The 21,593-nt window shown below is 42.8% G+C and overlaps 1 protein-coding gene across 4 annotated transcripts in view; it reads right to left on the bottom strand.

Moving 5' to 3' along the window:
• The window catches only part of Ssr1 (signal sequence receptor subunit 1), a 28,068-nt gene that overhangs the window by 1,027 nt on the left and 5,448 nt on the right, over positions 1 to 21,593 (bottom strand). The window contains exons 4-9 of one of the 4 annotated variants that reach the window (XM_087591014.1): positions 20,822 to 21,084; positions 19,033 to 19,109; positions 18,308 to 18,386; positions 16,512 to 16,605; positions 16,234 to 16,248; positions 12,673 to 12,736 (exon numbers count right to left, since the gene is read on the bottom strand). In XM_087591014.1, coding sequence (XP_087447140.1) covers positions 12,673 to 12,736; positions 16,234 to 16,248; positions 16,512 to 16,605; positions 18,308 to 18,386; positions 19,033 to 19,109; positions 20,822 to 21,084 — 592 coding nt within the window. Of the gene's footprint in view, positions 1 to 10,479; positions 12,737 to 16,233; positions 16,249 to 16,511; positions 16,606 to 18,307; positions 18,387 to 19,032; positions 19,110 to 20,821; positions 21,085 to 21,593 lie in introns of those variants that run through there. The other 3 variants (XM_087591016.1, XM_087591015.1, NM_001008891.3) reach the window with 3 other exon arrangements.

The raw sequence follows: 21,593 nt of genomic DNA, 5'->3' as shown, positions 1-21,593 counted from the left end.
TCTCAGAAAGAAGGCCTAACAAGCAAGCCTCTTCACTGAGATGTCATCAGTTTCCTGCTTCAAGAGGGATGTGGTGTTAAAAACGAATGTTTTGCCATATTTCGCCATGCTGCAGAGTAAAGCAGAGACCACAGAGTATCCATCTGGAGAGGGAAGGAGCTTCGCTCCATAAACCAAACCAGCACTTGACCATGCCCAGTCCTGCATTCCTTCAACATAGTTTGAGTGCCTGCTGTTTGCCAGACTCCAGACTGGAAGCTGTCCTTGTTGCTGTCTAAGGAAATAAGACATGACTCTCGGGACTGGAGAGATGGCTCAGAGGTTAAGAGCACTGATGCTATTTCAGAGGTCCTGAGTTCAATTCCCAGCAACCACATGGTGGCTCACAACCATCTGTAATGGAATCCAATGCTCCCTTCTGGTGTGTATAAATAAATCATAAAAAAAAAGACATGATTCTCACAGTCATTGAGAACTCGGTATGAACCCCCTGTGCCTGGGATAGATACTTACCATCATTATGAGGTAGGGAGTCTAAGAGTTTCCTTACAGAGTGAGGAGAGAGGAGAGGGCCTGGGAGATGGCTCAGTGCACAAAAGGCTTGTCATGCAAGTGCGAGGACCAGAATCTGGGTCCCCAGAACCCATGTAATGCTGGGTAGACTCAGAAGGGACTAGAATGGCAATTAGGAGAATGGGTCAAGTCTCTGACAGCCACCGTCACCACTGGGGAACACTGGCGTCTGGCACATGCTTTGTAAGCATACAGGAACCATGCGTGACCACGCACATCTGTGTAGGTCCAGCAGCAGGCAGTGTGGCTGGTTGCATGCACAAGAGCAAGACCTGAGAGTGCCTGGAGATGGATGAAGTGAGGAAGGACGAGAGGACCAAGCCTTTTAAATAGGCCAGGGCTTGGAGAAACATGCCAAAGCGCTTTCAGTGACAGACAGATCACTGCTTATGCTGGTATACTGGGAGGAAACAGTTATTGTGGGTTGGGAATCAGATTTTATTTATTTATTTATTAATTTTTTGGTCATGCTGCATTTTTTAAAAGGTGAGATAAACTAAGAGATTTAGAAATCTTCATTTGATTAACTAGTAACTCTAGACTCAATTATCTGTAGTTGATGGGTGAAAAAAATAGGCCAGGCAAGTCAGGGGATGAGAAGGTTACCCAGGCAGTAAGTGGGTGGATTCAGGTATGGTTCACGTCCCATTAGCTGAACCATCCTGCCGTACTGTCAACCAATGAGTGGGGACAACCACTTTGCTCATCTGGCAACCCTAGGACATAAAGTAAGGCCCTGTGGCAGGCAAAGTGGAGGAGAAGTGGGCTTTCTTGGCTCAGCTTGCTTCTGTTGGGGGAGACAGAATGAGTCTAGAGTACGCGCTGAGTGTGGCTGGTCACTCTATGGGTGGCCCATGTGGGAAGCATACTTATTACAGCGTTCATCTTCCTACTGACAAACCATTCCATAAACATAACCATCCAAGAGCATTTACTCATGTCTTGGTAAAGGGAGTATTTTCCATTCTGCTGTGATGTGTAACTTGAAGTAGGGTGCTTCACAGGCATGCTGTGCCAAGGGTTAACTGGAGTAAATAGGTGTGTTTAGGGGTGAAGTCTTCCCAGGCTTCTCCAGCTTCAGGCCATACCAAGGGGGCTGGGAGGCCCCCCGAGAATGCTTCGGTCACCGCCATACCCTCCATGGCCAGCAGAGGGCAGCAAAACCACACCCATGCAGACTAGCTTCAAAGGCATTTAGGGTATCTTCTAAAACGCTTTTAAATGAATGCCTTTACTTACTGAGCTAACCTGCCTGCCCTGCTGTATTTTATCATTCGGAAGATCCCTACGGTAGAAGATATCATCTCCTTAAAGTTATGAAGAAAATCCAACAAAGAAAATTCCCCGCAGGTGAAAATAAATAGCTCCTATAAGAAAATTTTATATGCATTTAGAAACATACATTTTCTTCATTTTTTAAATTAACTTACAATTTATGGCATGTGTGTGTGTGTAGGCAGATATGTGGAGGTCAGAGGTTAAACTCTGGGGAGTTGGCTCTCTGCTTCTCCTTGGGTTCTTGCTTGTGTAGCATATGCTTTTATCCACTGAGCCATTTCAATGGCCCTAATTAGGTTTTCTGAGACCAGGACTCATTCCGTAGCCTGGGCAAGCCTCCTGCCTCAGCCTTCTGATTACTAGGATTCTAAATGTGCGCATCTAGGACTAGCTGGTATTTAGTTTTAACTATTAGTGACAGCAATTTTTCAAGTCAAAGGGGCTAAACTTGTCCTTCTAATGCAGTCATAGCCATGGGTAGCTTGTGTTGTCCAAGAGGCTAACGACTTTGCTTGGCACCATTTGGTAATGCCTGGTTATTATGCACGTAAGAAAAGCCTCTGTGGTGGTTACAGGTCAGTTTTGGAACAAGTCTTTCATATGGAAGCTACAGTTGTCATGTCTTCGAGCCTTTTCTAGATCCACCTGGTGGGCTCTCACAGGAGATGTTTACCAGCGACACTGCACTTGGCTGCCGTTTCTTGTCTTCTTTGCCCCTCACGGACATCCGCTGAATAGCAGTCTGTGACTCCAGATACCATCAGCCCTTTGCAGACTCAAGGTGAGGCAGCTAGCAGGGTCCTGCCTGTGACTCCTGAGCACAGTATGCAAAGTCCTCCTCCTCCCTGGGGTTTTCAGTATCGAGTGACCGGGTTGGTAGGCGCCAAGGGAGAGCAGCCTCAATACTGTGTGGAAGGCAGCAAAATCACGAGTGCTTGGGATATACACACAAACCTGTTCCAATCGCAGGTCTTTTGTAGCTTGAGTGGAAGCTTTTTGCCTTTTTATCAGGTTATCTTGTACTCACTAATCTCCGATTGTGGCCAATGCATCACAGTGTGATTGTGTGAAGACTCCTATCAGCAGACACCTACCACTCAGGTAGGTTTGAAGACTCTGTCTGCTGTTTTCGATGAGCCAGGTGTGCAATGTAAAGCCATGTGTTTGAGGCAACTGACCTACTACTGAGCTACATCCCTAGTCTTCCAAACAGTTCTGGTCCTAAAGCTCACATTTCCTAAGAGTGAAACCACATAAGGACCAGGGAGTAAGACGACGACAGAGCAAGCTGTGATGCACACGGCCAGGGGAATGCCCTGCTGCTAGAGCTCAGTGTGCGGCTGGAAGATGGGAAGAGGTTGGAGAGGAGGTGAAAGCAAGGCAGGGATGCTCCAATCTAGACCCTGGCACACTCTGCAGGCCACAGTGGAGCGCCACATCCTCCTGAGTGCCAGTGGAAATGAAATCCTCAGATTTTCAGCAGGGCAGAAACAAGGTCCTGACTTGGGTGGGACAGGGACGCATGCGGTGCCGAACTGAACATGGAGGCTGGACCTCATGCTCTGAGCTCAGGGCAGAGGAGGGGAGAATGGGACATTCAGAGTTCATAGTGGGGAAGCCGTGCCCTGTAAAATACCTGTGTGTGTGTGTGGGGGGGGGGCGTCTGTGGATAGTGTTTCATCCTTCCAACAGGAAGCGCGATAACACACTGTAAGCATGGCTCATTTTCCTTTCCTTTTCTTTTTTGGCAACAGGAAAGCTCTGAGGATTACACTCATCTTTGGAGGCCCAGATAAATTCAACATTCAGATTTATTGCTTTCATTATAAAATATAAGCACTTTACAAACATTTAGGAAAGGGAAAAAAATTCACCACCCTAGCACATAGACTGAAATCGCATTTTGGTATGTCTCTCCTTAGATTTAGCATTTAAAAGTTAAACTGAAATCTAACACTGTTCTAAGTGTTTAAAAAGAAAAAAAAAAAGCAAACAAAAATACTGGTTCTTATAGACCTCGGTTTTTCTAATTCTCCAGAGCATGTTTTTCTTTGACAGAAAAGACTGGAAACATTAGTTAATAAAGCCACATTCTCCGATTTTGCAGCCTCTAGACAAGTGACCTTTCTGTGGGGCACAGAGCAGAGCTTGGAGAGATACTGCCTCGGCTGACAGTCACTGGCTGGTTTGTGGTGTGTGGTTGATTACTGGAAACCCAAACTTAGTATCAGTGGCATGGGAAGAGGGGAAGATCTTTGAGATGTCTTCTATGACCATAGTCTGCAAAGTCAACAGCCTAGCAGCACGTGTGAAGTGTGTACATGGTGTGTGTGCATGGTGTGTGTGTGCATGTGTGTTGGGGGATGCAGGAGTGTGAGTAGCTTTGGGAATGGTACCCAGGGCCTCATACATCCTAACCAAGCTCTCTACTACTGAGCTCCATTCCCAGCTCCCTATGGACAGGATCCCATTTCATTGCCCAGGCTGGTCTTGAAATTCATCCTGCAGCTCAAACGGGCCTACAAGTCATGATCCTCCTGCCTCAGCCTCTCAAGTAGCTGGGATTAAAGGCCTACATTATCAAGTTTAGAATGAAATTGTTAGTTCCCTTGATCCTACAATATGACTTTGTTATCTGAAACGGCAACATTTTTGTATGTGGAGTATGTTACCTTTTAAAAACATAATTCTGAGCAAAATTATGATCAAATCTGTAATTTCTTTTTAGATAGGATCTCACTACATAGACCAGATCTCTCAAGAGATCCGCCTACCTGTACCTCCCAGGTGCTGGGATTAAAGACATGCACCATCATGCTGGGACTAGTTTTTTGTTTTTCTTTTTCCTGTTTAGTATTTTAAGGTATCTTTGTGCGTTTCATCTCTCAAGACCAACCAGTGACGGCTGCTTACGCGAGAAGGTTCGTATACTGCTGAGGTGCTCTCGTCACAGCTGGTAATAGTGGGATACACCTTGAGAAGAGGAAGGATCAAGTAGAGCACTAGGCTCCCCGGACTTAGCACAGTCATCTTGACACTCATGTGATACGTATCAAAGCTGCACGAGACTTACTGGTTCATTACCTCCATTTTCACTGAATAGATACCAAAGATACCCAAACCACATCTTCAGTCACATCACCATGAAGACCCTCCCTCACACTGTAGTTTCCTAATAAATGAGCCTACCAGAGCCGCAGAGGGAGAAACACATGAGGGGAAGTGCTAGGATAAAATAGCAGCTCCACGCCTTCTGATGGGGGAATAGATAAGTATGGGAGACCAGAAATTCTAATATTATTTTGAAGCAGAGCTAGGATGAGCTGTCACTCACTAATAAAGGCGGGATAAAAGGGAGTCCTAGTGTCAGTAAGTGACACAAGAGTTGGAAGGAGGGCCACAGAGGACAGTAAACTAGATATTGGCCTGGGAAAAAGACTAACGTGTCACAGGCAGCTAGAACAACCCTGAAGGGAATGATTTACGTCAGAGAACCCAGGACTGAAGCGAGCAATGTCAGTCAGACAGTGGCGAGAAGAGCCAAAGCAGCAGCGCCATCTTAGACGTGGACTCGGGGTTCACAGAAGCCACGAACTAAGTGAAGGGGACCTCACAATCCCAGAGGAGCAGGCTTTGCCAGTCAGGGCAAAACCAGAAGGGAAAATGAGATACCACGCGCCTGGTGAAGGGAATTGAGGCAGCCAGGCACAGGGGACACTGACAAAGGAGAAGCAGACACAGAGGTAGGAGATCCGTAGGATTGAAGACCTGGCTTTCAGGTAGACAAAGTGCCAGAGATGGAGAGGGTGGTGGGAGAGGTAGGGCTTTAGCCACAAGGCTCAGCAGCTGAGTGTTCTGTGTGTCCTGGTGTTGGTCTTGGTCAAGACTATCTGTGAAACCCTGTCTAAGCCAGCAGACCATGTGTAAAGAGTGGTCACTATAGGGTCACTATTCTGTGGCTCCTGAGATGCCAAGGACTTCTAGGTGAGGTGTCAGTATAAAGCAAGTATGTGCTATGGGTGAACATCAACTGAAGAAGCCAAGAATGCTCTCATGCTGACACTAGTGACCTGTAGTCTCTGTTGTACCTGCAGCCTCAACTTCAAGCAAAGTAGCCTGAAGCCTGTCCCAGGCCTCATTGCCTGTCCCACAGCTCTTAACTTGGAGGCTGGACCAACAAGTAACAGTGTAAGTCTATTAGGGAAGAACAGATTGAGAACAGGACAAGGTACATGCACAGGACCACCTTAAAACAAACACATGCATCCTAATAGGCTGCTCAGGAGACCCAAGGGACAGGACCCTGTCCTTCCTTATGTGTACCAGGAGCTGAATGCTTAAAGCCTCCCACAGGGACAACATCTTAGTGGCTGGAAAGATGGCTGCTCTTGCAGAGAACCCGCGTTCTAGTCTCAGCAACTCACAACTGTATCCAACTTCAGGGACTCTGATGCCCTTTTCTGCCCTGTAGGGATTACATGCACAGAAAGGCAGACAGACAGATGGATGGGGGAATGGAGTACACACACACACACACACACACACACACACACACACACACACACACACCACATACATACCACACACTCAGCACATACATACCACACACTCAGCACATACATACCACACACACACACACACACCACATACATACCACACACACACCACATACATACCACACAGACACAGACACACACCACATACATACCACACACACACCACATACATACCACACACAGACACAGACACACACCACATACATACCACACACACACCACATACCACACACAGACACAGACACAGACACAGACACACACACACACACACACACACACACACACACAAAACAATTTTTGAGAGTTAAAGCAGAAACTCACTCAGAAGAGTGTTTATAAATGAACCGAACTCAGGGTCTTGTGCACACTAGGCAAGCGGTCTACAGAGACCAGTATTCAGTGTTTCTCATCCTGTCAAAGATGCCTTCAGACGCCAAGAACCTCCTTCAACAAATTTATGTTCTGTCTGGCCAATTAGATTAGTTCGATTACTGAAAAGCTTCCCTCACAAACAAGACAGACTGTCTTTAGGTGACAATGTGATCTGATGCTGAAAGCTTTTTTGTCTCAGAACTTACTCTGTAGAGCAGGCTGGCCCCACACTCACATAGATTACCTGCGTCTTCCTAAGTGCGGGATTTAAAGGCCTGTGCCATCACTGCCGGGCGCTGAAAGGAATTCTAAGAGGTAAGTTCACGGTGTTCTGAAGGTCAACTTCATTGGAAATAAAGCCGCTTCAAACATTCTGACAAAGAGCCACCAGCTTGTCAATTGATAGACTACAAGACCTGCCCTGCCAGCCTTATCCTCTGGTTCAGCCCACTGCATGCCCTTCCTACCCCTTTCCTTCTTTTCCTGGGGGCTGAAGCTAGGGCCTCCCCACCGCACGCTAATCAAATGCTCCCGAGCCACACACCCTGGGCACCAACTTTTACTCTTCTTTAAGAAGGAGCTCTCCCTGCATAGTTAGTGGACTGCATTACTTCACATCTAGGTCCAGACAGCTCACTGCTCCCCTTCACGTACTTCACAGGTGGCAGTCACATCCACCGCTCATTCACAGGAAGAGCCGTCAGCCATGGCTGCTTGTGCAAAACAGACACTGTATGCACTCGACTCCAGAAACACCCAACCTCCCAGGGGGAGAGGGCAACCCATCAAGAAGCCAAAGCTGCGTCACTGAGACACTGGGATCTCGGCTCTGATGGCGTGTAGCCTCCCCTCCTCTTTTCTAAGCACACAGCTACTTTGAAACACCATTTGATATTGCGGTACCAACTAGAGGTTTGTAGTTAACAGAACCAAACGATTAAAAAAGCAGTATTTCAAGGTCTCACTCAGCTTATGAAGAACCAGACACTGTTAGTTTTGGTTATTGGCCACAGCTTTTTAGGACCTAGGGGCCTTCTAGTTTCCAAGGGGGCAGATCGAATCATACCAGCTTTTCAGCTCCACAGCTAATGAGTTTACACATACATACATACATACATACATACATACATACATACATACATACATACATACATACATACATACGGGGGTACCGTTCTGAACCACCCAATACAGGTACTAGGAAGTAACTCAGGTCCTCTGCGGAGCAGTGCCCTTACCACTGAGCCCTCTCCAGCCCCACATTAAGTATTTATGAACCACACCAATCACCTGGCAAAAATGGCAAGTGAAAGTGAGCTGCATTTTCTTATGAGGTGTGTGGAGGCCAGAGGACAGCCTTGGTGTCACCCTTAGGACTACCATCCTCGGCCTTTGAGCAGGGCTGGCCAGCAAGTCCCAGGGGCCTTCTGTTCCCTCTGCTTGCTTCCCCAGCACAGGGCACACCTGGCACTTGTGTTTGGGTTCTGGAGACCAACCCCAAAGCATCATGCTCGCAAGGCCATTGCCAACTGAGTTACGTTCCCGTCCTTGTCTTTTTTCTTGAACTCACTGTATTCCAGGTCTCACTATGTAGCTGTGGCTGGTCTAGAACATACTAAGTAGAACAGGCTGACCTCAAACTGAGACTCACCTGCCTTTGCCCTGTTGCTTCTTCAGGTGGTAACAGGTTTCAACCCAAGTGTGAGCTGCAGACTGTGAGTACACAAGACTCAGGGCTCACAATGGGGAAGAGGAGACATGCTAATGGCAGGACAAACTGTCTGGAGCACACAGGCGTTTCTACAGGGGAAAGCAAAGGAACACGGCAGGCACAAGTTACCTGTGCCTTAAGACTAGAGAGCTAACTTTTGGGCTTTCCTGATGCCCTGGATTTTCTTTGTGATGACTTACTGTGCCTGAAAAAAATCCAAACTGAATAGAAACTCGGTCAGAAGTCTTGTAACCCCAGACCTGTCCCAACCCCGACCTATGTATAATACACTCCATCTCTAATGTGAATATGGCTATTTTAGCTAAAAAAATCTAAATAACACAAACACACTGGTTTTGGTTTTTGAGATGGGAATTTATGATTCTTCAGGCTGGTCTTTCTCATGCTCCTTCTACCACAATCTTCCCAGCGCTGGGACTACAGGCATGAGCCATCAGTGTCAGATGATTTAGAGAACATGACTGTTTTACTACGGAGACACATAAAGTGTTACTTAATGAAAATTAAATGGGGTATTGTGGTTAACTAAATTATAAAAATTAAATCTCCAGTCCGAGTAATTACACACACACACACACTCACACACACACACACACACTACAAAGACGCATTCCTCGCAGTGCCTATGAGCTAAGTAGCAGGCGTGTTCCATGAGTCTGGAACAAGTACATCTGTATATTCAATACCAATTCGATCTCAACTTTATAGCTGCTGGATTCTAGAAAATAAGTATTTAAAATGCTTGATTTTATAAAATTTCTGAAATGTTGTATGGCGTGAAAGGAAAAAAAAAAAAAACACTAAGGTTTTTTAAAAAGATGCCAATGAAGCCTCCACATCACTCAAATTCAATCACTCTTTTCCATGTACAAAGTGAGAACAATGCACCTGCCCCAGGGAGCTGTTAAGGGTTCCTAAACAGGAAGGCCCCACAGAACATAGCTCAGGACTCATGTTTAATGTACCAGCTTCCCTTCCTATTTTCTTGCAAAGGCAACTGCAGGGTACCCAGCCTCAGTGTCTTCCCACACAATCCTAGGATCTAGAAAGAACACCCGCACTTCAGACATAATCACAATCTAGATTTTGTGTAAAGGAAAAAGGGACAGAACCAGGCAGACATCAACACGATTAATTCCTTGAAGCAACTATTGCTTAGCAACCTGCGACTGCTAAGTCCTGCTGACTCCAGTAAGTACTCTGCGGAGGTGAGACCTGTTACTGCTAACAAGACACTGACCATGTGTTGCTCCTCGCTAAACTGAGTAAGGATTTATTTAAGAAGTATGGACCAAGTTTACTGACTAGTTATATGGCTGAGGACGCTATCCAATACCATATAAGCACCTCGACCGCATCTAGAAATGGTCTTAATTTAAGCTAACAAACAATTTTGGAGCTCAAAGAAAACTCAAGAATCTAGTCTATCAAAATCTTGATGACGGCTATGTATTTTTCTGAGTTAAACTGTAATTATTTCACGCCATACTGATGAAGGGTTCCAGAGCACCCTGAGCAAGGCTGTACGACCCCAGCTGAAAGCAAACAAAACTCCGGAGTCAGATGCACCGCGGAGCGCACTCTCCTTCATACCAAGGGCAGGAAGGGCTTTGCACCGCAGATGACCACTCAGCATGTAACCACTCCTCCACCTCCACAGGCTCAGCCTGACTGCTCCAGTGTTCTATGCTCACCTCTCCCTGCCGATCGATCGATCGATTGATCGATCGATGCCAGGCTGATAAACCAGCTACTGGAAGGACAGCAGCCCTTCTCTGCCTACCAAGTTCTATTTTCTGACGTCACTGGTATTTCTCATTTCTACCTGATTCTTTCTCCTTAGCTTTTCATACCAAGTCTCAGTTCTCCTTTCCAAACTCCTCAGGCAAAGTTTTAGTGGACAGTTATCTGTCCCAAAAGTCCCTTACTACAGGACATGATCCAAATGATGAAGCTATACAGCCAGGGTGAGGTCCATGCTTTATGACACATTCTTCTCAAATGTCTAGATGACAGAGTTTGATACACATGATCCTTAAATTCACTTAACAGATTCTAAAACCAACTTGTTCAAAGGATAAATTCTGAAAACAAGGTTCATGATGCAAATGACTATATTGAAACAAAGAAAAGCTTCATCCAAGTATTTACATTTTTAAAAAAGACATTGAAAAGTCAACTACTTATTAAGTGTGCTTGAACAAACCATGTGTGGAATTGAATTCCATTCATTATGGAGTTAGTTTCTGCTAAATACTTAACTGATGCTATAGTAGACGCCTGGCCCTGAAGACTCAGGTTTTCAACTGCTCCAGTCTACACTAAAAGTAGCACATTTCACACTCCCCAGGCTCTGACCTGGACCTCAGCAACAACAGAGCTGGTACCCAAGTGATCGATCGATCACTCAGGGTGAGAGTATGGCAGCTGTTAAGCGTGGTCTCTGCAGCTCCCCGCGTTTTACCCGGGTACTTAGTTAAACTCTGCGGGCCATTTACAGGTTTTAATACTTATACCTTACTGGAGTATGCGACAGTAGCTTACCAAACTTAAGATATTCACAGAAGGTTCTGGAAAATGTTGAGAATGAGAAGGGTCTCCTATATTACATCAAGTCAAAAACCATACAGTTCTGCAGGCCTCAAAATAAACAAATTATACAGCTCGATTAAAAACCACACACATTGTATTACAGGCATACAGAGTTTACAGTCCAGATATGCAAATACAGGCAATTTGACATTTCAGCCCCTTTTGTAAGTGATTAACAATTACAGAGGACACAGAAGACCTTCAATCATTGGTTTTGGCTTACATGTTAAACAGCTTCTAAGTTCTGTTTCTGTGTGTGTTTCGTTTTGTTGCTTTCCTTTAGGTGTATGTGGAAGGGATTGGACCACAAGAAAATAAGAATAAAAAAGGTCAGGAATAAAAGTGTTACTGAAATTACCACTTCCTTATAATACAAGCAGGGAGAATATGGCTTCAAAGACAGAGGGAAGCCTCTTATCCAGTCACACTCAACATTAATTTCTAGTAAGTATGACAATAATGCCAAACTTAATTCATTAGGTCAGGCAGGAATAACTAGAGTCATTTTATCAAACCCAACTTAATTTTGGTCTTCAAATCTTAAGTGCTTGGAGTTTAGGGATTTTTCACATTAATAAGAAGGTAGGTCAACAATCAAAACTCCTAAATACAGGGTTAAAAGATAACCTCATAACTACTTTAAAACTTTCCAATTAAGATTTCTATAAAGATTAGGATTAATATAAATGTATTCCTGCCCCTAAAATGTGATCTCTTTGGACTATAGACCATGACAATTTTTTTCTTAAGATTATTTCTACTAAGAACAAAATGCTCTGCTTAAAACCAACAACAAACAAAGAAAGGAGGCTCCCAGGCCACCCGGAACAATGGACAACACAACAGCCCAGTTTGCACAGACATACTATACTTGGTTAAAAACAAACAAAACAAAAAACAGGCATAGAATTAGGATTTATAAACCGGTGTCAGTAGAACTGTCAGGCTTCACAATTTTGTTGCTAGTGATTCCAAAATTCTTTGACTCTATTGCTAAGTTTCTGAAGGGGTGCACACAGCAAACAGCAGCAAACTACCCAGCATGCCTCTGATGCTCACCCAGCAGCCACCGTGCTGTGCAGTTAAAATACAAGCTGTGACAGACAGCAAGCCAAGGGCTGGTTTGTGCCATCAGTTTGGATTTGATCGACTCCAAGAAATAAGCAAATTATTTCATCCAAACAATCCACCTAAAACCACACTGGGAAAAAATATTAATTGAATTTGGGTGCAAAATGGAAAACATCACAAGGGAAGCGGCAAGAGCGTTTTGCTGAGCATTCTAAAGGCGTGTTTCAGGTAGTTCAACAATGATTCTGGTAAGACAACTGCTCACAGACATTCACACCCATACAGTTTAATGGTTTTAAAAAAAACCCAAATTTGTTACTTTAGAAAACAAATGCAGTGCATTTTCAGCAATCTTATGGCCACAGATTCCGACTGCTCAGTCCACACATAAGCAGAAGCTGCCTTCTGTGGTGACACGTTCTCTGCACTAATTCCCACGAGGCGGAGAACATGAGGGCAGGGGAGCACAGACTGGACTGTTGCACAAACAACATTTACTCATCAGATCCCACCGATCTCTTCTGTGCCCGCTTCCTGGGCAGCCTTCTCGGAGAAGCTTTATCTGAAAGAAAAGGAGCACGTTAAAGCTAGCTAACTCAAGAGTTTTGCCTCCCAGGTAGCTTTAAACTCAACACACACACACACACACACACACACACACACACACACACACACACACACACACACCCCTGCCCCATCCCTCAACCATAACAAATGCCTCTTACCTAGCTCTTGGTTTTTAAAATAACTTTAAAAATATCCTTCTAGAATAATACCAATTAAAATAAAATTTTCATATGTAACATAGGAAACAATTGGACAATGGCTGCTGTATTGCTGCAGACACCATGCCACATTCAGTAACATGTTTACAAGTGCAAAAGTAAGAATTCTGAAATACTTTAAAAGACACAGATCTACATCCTAGCACTTGGGAGATGGAAGTAGGGGATTAGGAGTTCAAACCTAACGAGGACTACTGCGAGATTCTGCTTCAAAACCAAATACAACAATTAAAAGATATGACACATGGAGCATGTTTATGTTAGGCACTAAGACAAAATTTAGTGTTGTGGGTGCCTAAGTTTTAGCAAGTATACAAATTTAAACTGAAAGAATCAAGCCCCGGCCATCAGTATATAGCCTTTCTTTAGAAGTTAACGGAAATATATGTGGTGCTGAGTTTCTTCTATTTTATAAAAGAAATACTCTATTTGTTTCTTTTAGAAGCAGAGGGTCAACAAGGGCATGGTGGTCCATGTTTGTCCTCTCAGCCCCTGGGCTGTGTCTAGCAAAACTGTTTCAGAAGAAAGAACAAGTGAAGGCCTGACCCACTCTCACTTTATGTTCTAGGTACACTCTACACACCATGCACAACAGCCCACTGTCAAGTAAGCTTTTATTTTTCAAAAATAAAAAGAACACAGAAACTGTATAGAGCCTGGTGCCATGTACTAACCGCTGAGGCGGTAGACTCATCTGAGCCCACGTACAAGGTCAGGTAGGCACCACATAAGGTCCCGCCATCCCCCATCACCATGAAATGACTTCTGCATATTAAAAAAGAAATAACCGGAAAAAGATACTTACCAAGGTGTAAGGGTTATTTATAAGCATTTTAAAAATGAAAAAGAATATGCCTAACATCCTTTTTTCCTAAAAAATTACTAGGTCAGGATATATTTTATAGTAAATGTTTATCAACAATCTTTAAGACTAAGGATGCTCTTATGTCTGCATACCTGTCTCCAGTTAACCAATTTCCAAAAACTGTTTAAATAAGTAAGAGCTGAGTACACAGTCTCTGAGAGTCAGGAAGCACTTCCCAGGCTACTGCAGTTACGCCAGCAGTGAGCAGTAGTGATGACGGTGACCGCTAAGCCCCAGTAATCCAACCACCTGTATGGTAACTCCTGAGGACTTCTGATGCCTGTTTAACTCCACTCAAAAGAGCCAGTCCGCTAACCTTCACAACCACGGCCTGCTCAGTGTAGGCAGCACACAGGCAGAGGGCAGTCTGTAAGACGCTACAGGTATTTGTTCTGGGGGAAAGTAGTTCAAATACCTTAACAGCAGAAAAAAAGCACTGTGTTTAAACAAAAAGTAATCACTCACGTGTATCATAAATTTTTTCAGCTATCAAAGACAAACATTTACCATTACTCCCTATTAAGGGTGTCAGGAGACAAATAGAATCTAAGGAAAAAAACTTAAATCTCAAACTACTTAAAAGTCAAAATACTTATCTTTCCAAAGTTAACTTTAAACTCTAGGTGGAGAAAAAGAATCATGAATGTGAAAAAAAAACCCTCATATCCTACACCAGAAAACAGACATGGAGAGTGCCTCCACCACCCATTTAAAACATGCTAAACAAAGCCAAGCCATTTCACCACAGGAAAACCACAACAGTGGAATTTTCCTATTTTTAGTAAAGCCAAAGGCAACATGTTATCAGACACTCAGATCCATCTTCTTTCCCTGCCTCAGACATCATCAAAGGCTATTTATTTTCTCTGCTCACCTAGGAGTTCATAGACCCTAACTTCAGTTCACTTTTGTTTGGTTTTGGAGAGAATCTTTTTATAGAGCCCAGGAGGGCCCCCAAAATGTGATCCTTCTGCCTCTAGCCCTGAAATTAGGCCACTTAAGACCACACCTGACCTGACTTCTTTGTTAAATTATTGACACACATAAGCATGTGATCGTGTATGCACATGAAGAGTGAGTGTTTATACTTATGAATAGGCCAGAAGACAACTGTGGGTGTTGGTCCTCAGGAGCTTTCCATCTTGTCTATAGAGAGACGCTCACTGGCTTATCAATAGGCTGGGCTGACCAGCAAACCCAGAGTTTGTTTCTGCCTCTGACATACTGAGGTTACAAACATATCTCACTGCCCTTGGCTTATTTTGTTAGGGTTCTGAGATCACAGCAGTAGTCTTCGTGCTTGTGAAATACACTTCTCCAACTGAAGCATGCTCCCAGCCCATTTAATGGCATTTACATGACAAGTGTTCTTTGTATTTGTAGTTTTGTATACATTTAAAACATTATTAAGAGATGAACATCTTTTCTATTAAGTTTTTAAAAAAAAAGCAGAATTGTGAATCCATAGGTTAAAAAAAAATTAGGGGGGGCTGGGGATTTAGCTCAGTGGTAGAGCGCTTACCTAGGAAGCGCAAGGCCCTGGGTTCGGTCCCCAGCTCCGAAAAAAAGAACCAAAAAAAAAAAAAAAAAAAAAAAAAAAAATTAGGGAAAGTAGACCCATTCCACCTTAAAATGTAAAATGCTTATAAGAAAATCTGATTAGTCAAAACTCAAAATGCCTCCAAGTGTCCTACACTGTGTTGAGGGAAAATGTTCTGAAAGTGTATATGAACTGTAGGCAAGAAAAGTAAGGCCCTGGACATTGTGGTTACCATGTAGATGGAGCATTCAGAGAAATAAATATGTACAGAAACTTGTTTTACTATGTAAGTACAGATTATTTATAAAAAATGGCGTTAGTGATGTCAAGGACAGAATTTTATATTCCTGAACAATTTAAGAATTTTACAATGTGGCTAACTTGAATGCTTGCTTTCTTTCTTTTAATGTGTATGAATGAGTGTTTTGCCTGCATGGATGTCTGTGCACCACAGTGATTGCCAGAAAAAGGCCAGAAAAGGGGTTGAATCCTCTAGAACTGGAGTACCAAATGGCTGTGAGCTGCCGTGTGGGCTCCTGGAAACTGACCCTGTTCCTCTGGAAGAGCAGTCAGCCCTCTTAACCAGGGAGCAAGCCTTCCAGTCCCACAAGTGCTTTTTAAAAAGCCACTCACCAAACGGGGAACATTTTTCTATGTTCCTTCATAAAAATTAGTATATTTAATAAACTGTTCATTAGCAAAAAACCACAACATGTTAAGTAACATTTTAGATTCACTCTTTCAAAAGTAATTTGTATCAGTTTTTCCAGAAAAATACAGTTCTATTCATTAAACTTGCTGTATTCATGCACTATGCAAGAGCCCCCCCAAACTGTAGCAAAGCCTACTGAAGAAGTTAATCACCTCACCTCTTCTACTCTGCACTGAAGCGACGGGAAGGAAAAAAGACAGGAAACAGGTTAGAAAGAAGTCAGACATTTACAAATAAGATGCATGTTTGAAAACACATCCAAATTAAACCATAAACACTATAAATAGAACAAGTCAGTATGTCACTAATGATTACACTAGAGTCTACATAAGTAACGGGAAAGATCAAGTTAAGTAGTACTGAGCAAATATTTTTTAATAGAAACTAATTCCCATTTATAGAAACATTTGTCACCAAGTTTCTAAGGCTACTTACTGATCTGATTCAAAGTTTCCTGAGGAATCCAACTCATGTCAACATCATTTTGACTTGAGGTACCCATTTCTACCTTCTGTATGGGTCTCTTGCGCTACGAGAACATAAAAGACATATTTTTTTATTTTTATTTATTTAATAATTTATTTTTCTTTTTTTCGGATCTGGGGACCGAACCCAGGGCCTTGTGCTTGCTAGGCAAGCGCTCTACCACTGAGCCAAATCCCCAACCCCTAAGACATATTTTTTTAAAAGACATGTCATAGCACTGTTTATTCTAAAAAGTTTTTGGATTTGGTTTCAGGCAGTGTTTCTCTCTGAAGCTCTGGATGTTCTGGAACTCACTCTGTAGACCAGGCTGGCCTCAAACTCAGAGACATACCTACCTCTGCCTCCCAAGTACTAGGATTAAAGTTATGTGCCACCACCCCTGTCTATGTATTCTAATTATAAAAACATTGATCAATACATATGAGTATCTTAGCTGACAAATTACATTCTTTTCTTGTTTTAAATCACCCTAATACACATTTTATCTGTTAAAAAAGAAAACATGCTTAACTATACAGAGTCAGTCCTGGGTTGAAAAGGTGGCTTCTTAGTGAGTTGCCATCAAGTCTAATGACCTGCATTTGAACCCAGGGTCCCAAATGGTAGGAGGAAAGAAATCAACTCCAACTTCACCTCTGACCCTCTTTACATGTACCAAAGTACAAACATGTAAACACACATGTACAAATGCTAAAAGAGAAAAATGCTCTCAGAATAAATTTTCTTGACCATTTTCAGCCTGTAAAGATCTTAATTTGTGGTTATATCACTGATTATCTTTCTTTCTAAAGAATAAATTTACAGTCAAAGAAATTAAGAATAATCACTGAAATGCTTCTAAGCAGGCAATCTTGCATTGTTTGTAAAATACAATTAAAGAACAGGTAGAGACAAAACACATAAAATCCCATACAGGCTAACAACACTGACTTCATCTAAAAGTGTGAAATTTTCAAGGCACAGTGTGTACAGCAATCCCAGTAGTCTGCAGGGAGATGCAGATCAGGAATTCAAAGCTTGCCTTTGCAACACAGTGAGTTCAAGGCCAGGTTAGGCTACATGAAATCCTGTCTCAAAAACAAACAAACAAAAACAAACAAAACAAGAGGGAGAGGCTTTCTCTGTGGCCCATCTCCTGAATACGGCAAATAAAACCCATTAAATTCCATTTTCTTTAGCTTTGCTATGAAATTGAAAAACCACAATCTGAGCAGGAAGCTGGGCATGGTGGCACACAACTTTAATCCCAACACTCAGGAGTTGACTCCAGCCTGATATACATACATGGTAAGCTCCAGGCCAGCCAGATCTACACAGTTAAGACTGTCTCAAAGTTCTGCGGGGAACATTGGTATAAGTTTATAATCCCAGCACCTATAAACTCTGAATACGTAAGAAAGCACCCCATTAAGAATTCTAACCCAAATAATTGGTTACAGATAATACAACCAATCCATGAAAAAAATGTATTAAGTGGAACAATAAAATCTTTCTGAACTCAAGGATTATCACATTAAATATAAAAGATCACTTTAAAGAGGGTAATCAGTACACTAACTGGACGTGTACACACATCTCAACACATTCAAGTCACATATCCAAAGTCTTGTCTGGGTATTATTTTAAAAAGGAACAACAACGTTCCACTCTGCAAACCTACAGTAAAGTGGGAAGCCTGGAGATCTCCAGTGCAGTCAGTACTGTGACTCTGAATGTAGCTTTCAGGGTTGCTCATGCATAATTACCTTTCTAGATTCAAGAAGTTGATGAAGGCCAACAACAACTAGAAGTCCAAGGCCGGCAAGGAACATGTACATAAAAATTCTGGCACAGAAAAAAAAGCCGATGTTAATCCATAAACACCACATCTAACTAAAAATAAATATCAATACGTGCTACAATAGCTTTTCAAACAACATGCAAGAAAAATACACCATTTTAATTAATTCCAGGTAACAAGCTTTACAAATTTCCTTCTACTTAGTTAAGAACACTTTGCCAATAAAAATTTCCCCCATCTAAAATGTGTTTTCCTTCAAACTCAGTTTAAGACTGTTTCAGGAGTTCTTCCTCACATTTATATCATTTTCATAATTGGATTTGTAAATTCCTTCAAGTGAGTCACATTTAAGGTCACAGATAATTCTCTACTCAGAACCAAACACTTTTTAAGGAACAACCTAACTTATGCAATTATTTCAGAGGCATGAAGTTAGATAAGCTAAGGCTCAACTTAGGGAGCAGAGCAGAGGAAGCAATCAGCTGCTGTGTCTGTGGCGGCACTGCTTCAGGGCCTACTCTTCCTGACTTATGTAACAGGCACAAGAACACATAAGGTATGGCCTCTGTGTGGTATCTCATCAACTCTGTAAGGCCATTACAGTGTGAGCATTCAAAGGCGCCCTGCAATCCAAGCACACTGCTCTGGGTAAGCTGTGAGCTCCAGACGTGCAGGTGCAGCTTTACTCACGTTTCTCCATCTAACCCGTCCTCTCTTTCAATGACTGTGACCGTCTGATTGAAGACAGCATCTTGGAATACGTTGCCCTGTTTAAGAAACAGATGTTAAAATTTACATGAGATGTGCTCAAAGAATAAAAATTATAAGTGTTCCCAAAACTGTTATCCTAATACACTTGACTTTCCCGCCATTAGCTGTAAGAGACAACAGTCAATGTCAGGTCCAAAACCATACAATGTTATTTCTCCTTTCCAAAACCACCCTCCACATTCTGCAAGGAGCAGAAGGTAGAGGTTTCAGGAGCAGGGACAGCAGTAAAGGTCAGAGCACTGGCAGAAAGCAGCAGAGCCCACAGAGCCCCTCAGCAGCTCCAGCTTCCACCTGCAATCTGGCAAACAAGGACAGCAGCAGCTGCAGGGGGGTGGGGGGGTGGGGGGGTGGGGAGATCACTTAAGGAGCAGAGGCATAAAGCCAGGAATATGCTCTAAACTGAAGCTGGATTGGAAACCAATTCTACTTTAAGGAACAAACCAAAGACTTCCAGACCAAAAGTATTTTTTCCACTATCATCTTAAAACAATTTTGATGGGCTGCAGCTCTTCCAGAGGTCCTAAGTTCAATTCCCACTAATCTCAAAGTACAGCCATCTGTAATAGGATCCAATGTCATCATCTGCTGTGTCTCAAGACAGCGACAGTGTACTCATATACATTAAATAAATCTTTAAAAAAATATTTTGACAATTTAATCAAACTTTAGTTTGATTAGGGAACCACTGGGACACACACAATTGCTCTTCCACAAAGGAAGCATTACAAAGAAACCAAAACTGAACCCTACTTAAAAACTATGAAATGATAAGATACAATGACCTGAAATAACCCTAGCTGTTCATATGTCTCATTGGAGACAGAATGAAAAGCCTTTCTTCTGCACTAACTCACAGGAAAGCACATCGCAATGCAGGGACTGGCTGAAGATACAACGTTAAGGCATTAACATGTGGTGAGGGAGGCGTGAACCCACTCCTTGAAGGAAGCTCCTGGGAAAGGGAAGGGTCAACACACCCTCATCTAGAGCTGTCACAAGGGGTCTACCCCCTGCAGTAGTACATTCTCTCAGGCATATGTGAGATCAGCAGATAAACTGCTAAAACTGTATTTTAAAGTGATTGTATTTTACTAATGAGTATACAAAAGACCAAAGCAGTAACAAAGTCTTTAGAAGCCTTTAAATGAGCAGAAAGTCTACACCAAATTGGGACAGAACAAATATCTGACCATTCAATAGCACCCAAGTAAGAGCAGACTGTGCAGCAAGCGCCCTGGCCCTTGTCAAGATCCAGCTCAAGTCACTTTCCCACACTCACACATAGCAGCACCAGTGACCTACAGCTCAGGCACACGCCCTAACCACTATGCTAGTGCTTATTTTGGGTCCTCTCTTACCACCTCATACATGTTGGTAGAGGGCTGGATAGATGGCTCAGAGGTTAAGAGCACTGACTGCTCTTCCAGAGGTCCTGAGTTCAATTCCCAGCAACCACATGGTAGCTCACAACCATCTGTAATGAGACCCAATGCCCTCTTCTGGTGTGTCTGAAGACAGCAGCAATGTATACATAAAATAAATAAATCTAAAAATATATATGAATAAATAAAGGTAGAGAGAGACAAGCAGTTCCTTTTTGTATTCCTGGTGCCTGTTACAGTTTTAATCACAAAATAAGCACTTAAACAGACGGGACAAAGGTCCACTGCAGTCTCTAGCAAAACAAAACACAACTCAAAGGTCTTACATTCAAATCTTTGTAGTTCAGATTGATGACCAGACCAAAGGGTCGTCCCCCCATAGGCTCTGCAGGAATGAAGGAATACTCAAAAGTCGCCTGTCTCTGGGGCGGCACTATGGTGTTTAGAGGAAGAGCCGTGAAATTCTGGATGTAAAACTGGTAGTCCTGAGGATAACGGAAGGAGGCATCTAGTGACTCAACAATAAAATCTTCTGTCCCCTTGTTTGTAAAGCCAACCAGGAACTTCACAATGTTGTTTGCTGGAAAATCTAAAACACAAAATAGGAGGGGTGGTGTTAGGATTAAATGAAATGCAGACATGAACATGGATTCAGAACTCCCCTCAGCAGACCACTCTAGTGCGAAAAAAATTCATTCTTTTTTTGTCTGTTCTCTGGGATTCCAATTTAGGGCATAAACTGGGTATTGCAATTTCAGCCAAATAATACCCAGATAAGAGGCTAAGAAAATCATGGAAGCAAGATTATCACCCAAGAGTTTTATACAACTCAGTATGCTACTATAAAAATAAATGAGTAGTCACAAACTCAAACTCCCTTTTCTGAAGGGCTGAGAACAGAATGGGGTTCCGTACATTCTTGGTGTGTGAACAACCACCAAGCACATCCCCAACAGTCCGATCACTTTCTGTGAGCATAAAGTTGGGATATACAGGAAACAGAATACCTAAGATCCAAGAAAACTAATACTTTCCGATGTTATGTCTTCTACAATATTGTATAGTCTAATGGGCCAACTCACCTAGTACAACACAAAC

This window comes from Rattus norvegicus, chromosome 17, assembly GCF_021556685.1.
Source record: "Rattus norvegicus strain SHRSP/BbbUtx chromosome 17, alternate assembly SHRSP_T2T, whole genome shotgun sequence".
NCBI lineage: Eukaryota > Metazoa > Chordata > Mammalia > Rodentia > Muridae > Rattus > Rattus norvegicus.
The sequence above is the reverse complement of the archived record's forward strand: the minus strand, read 5'-3'. Positions and strand labels throughout refer to the sequence as shown.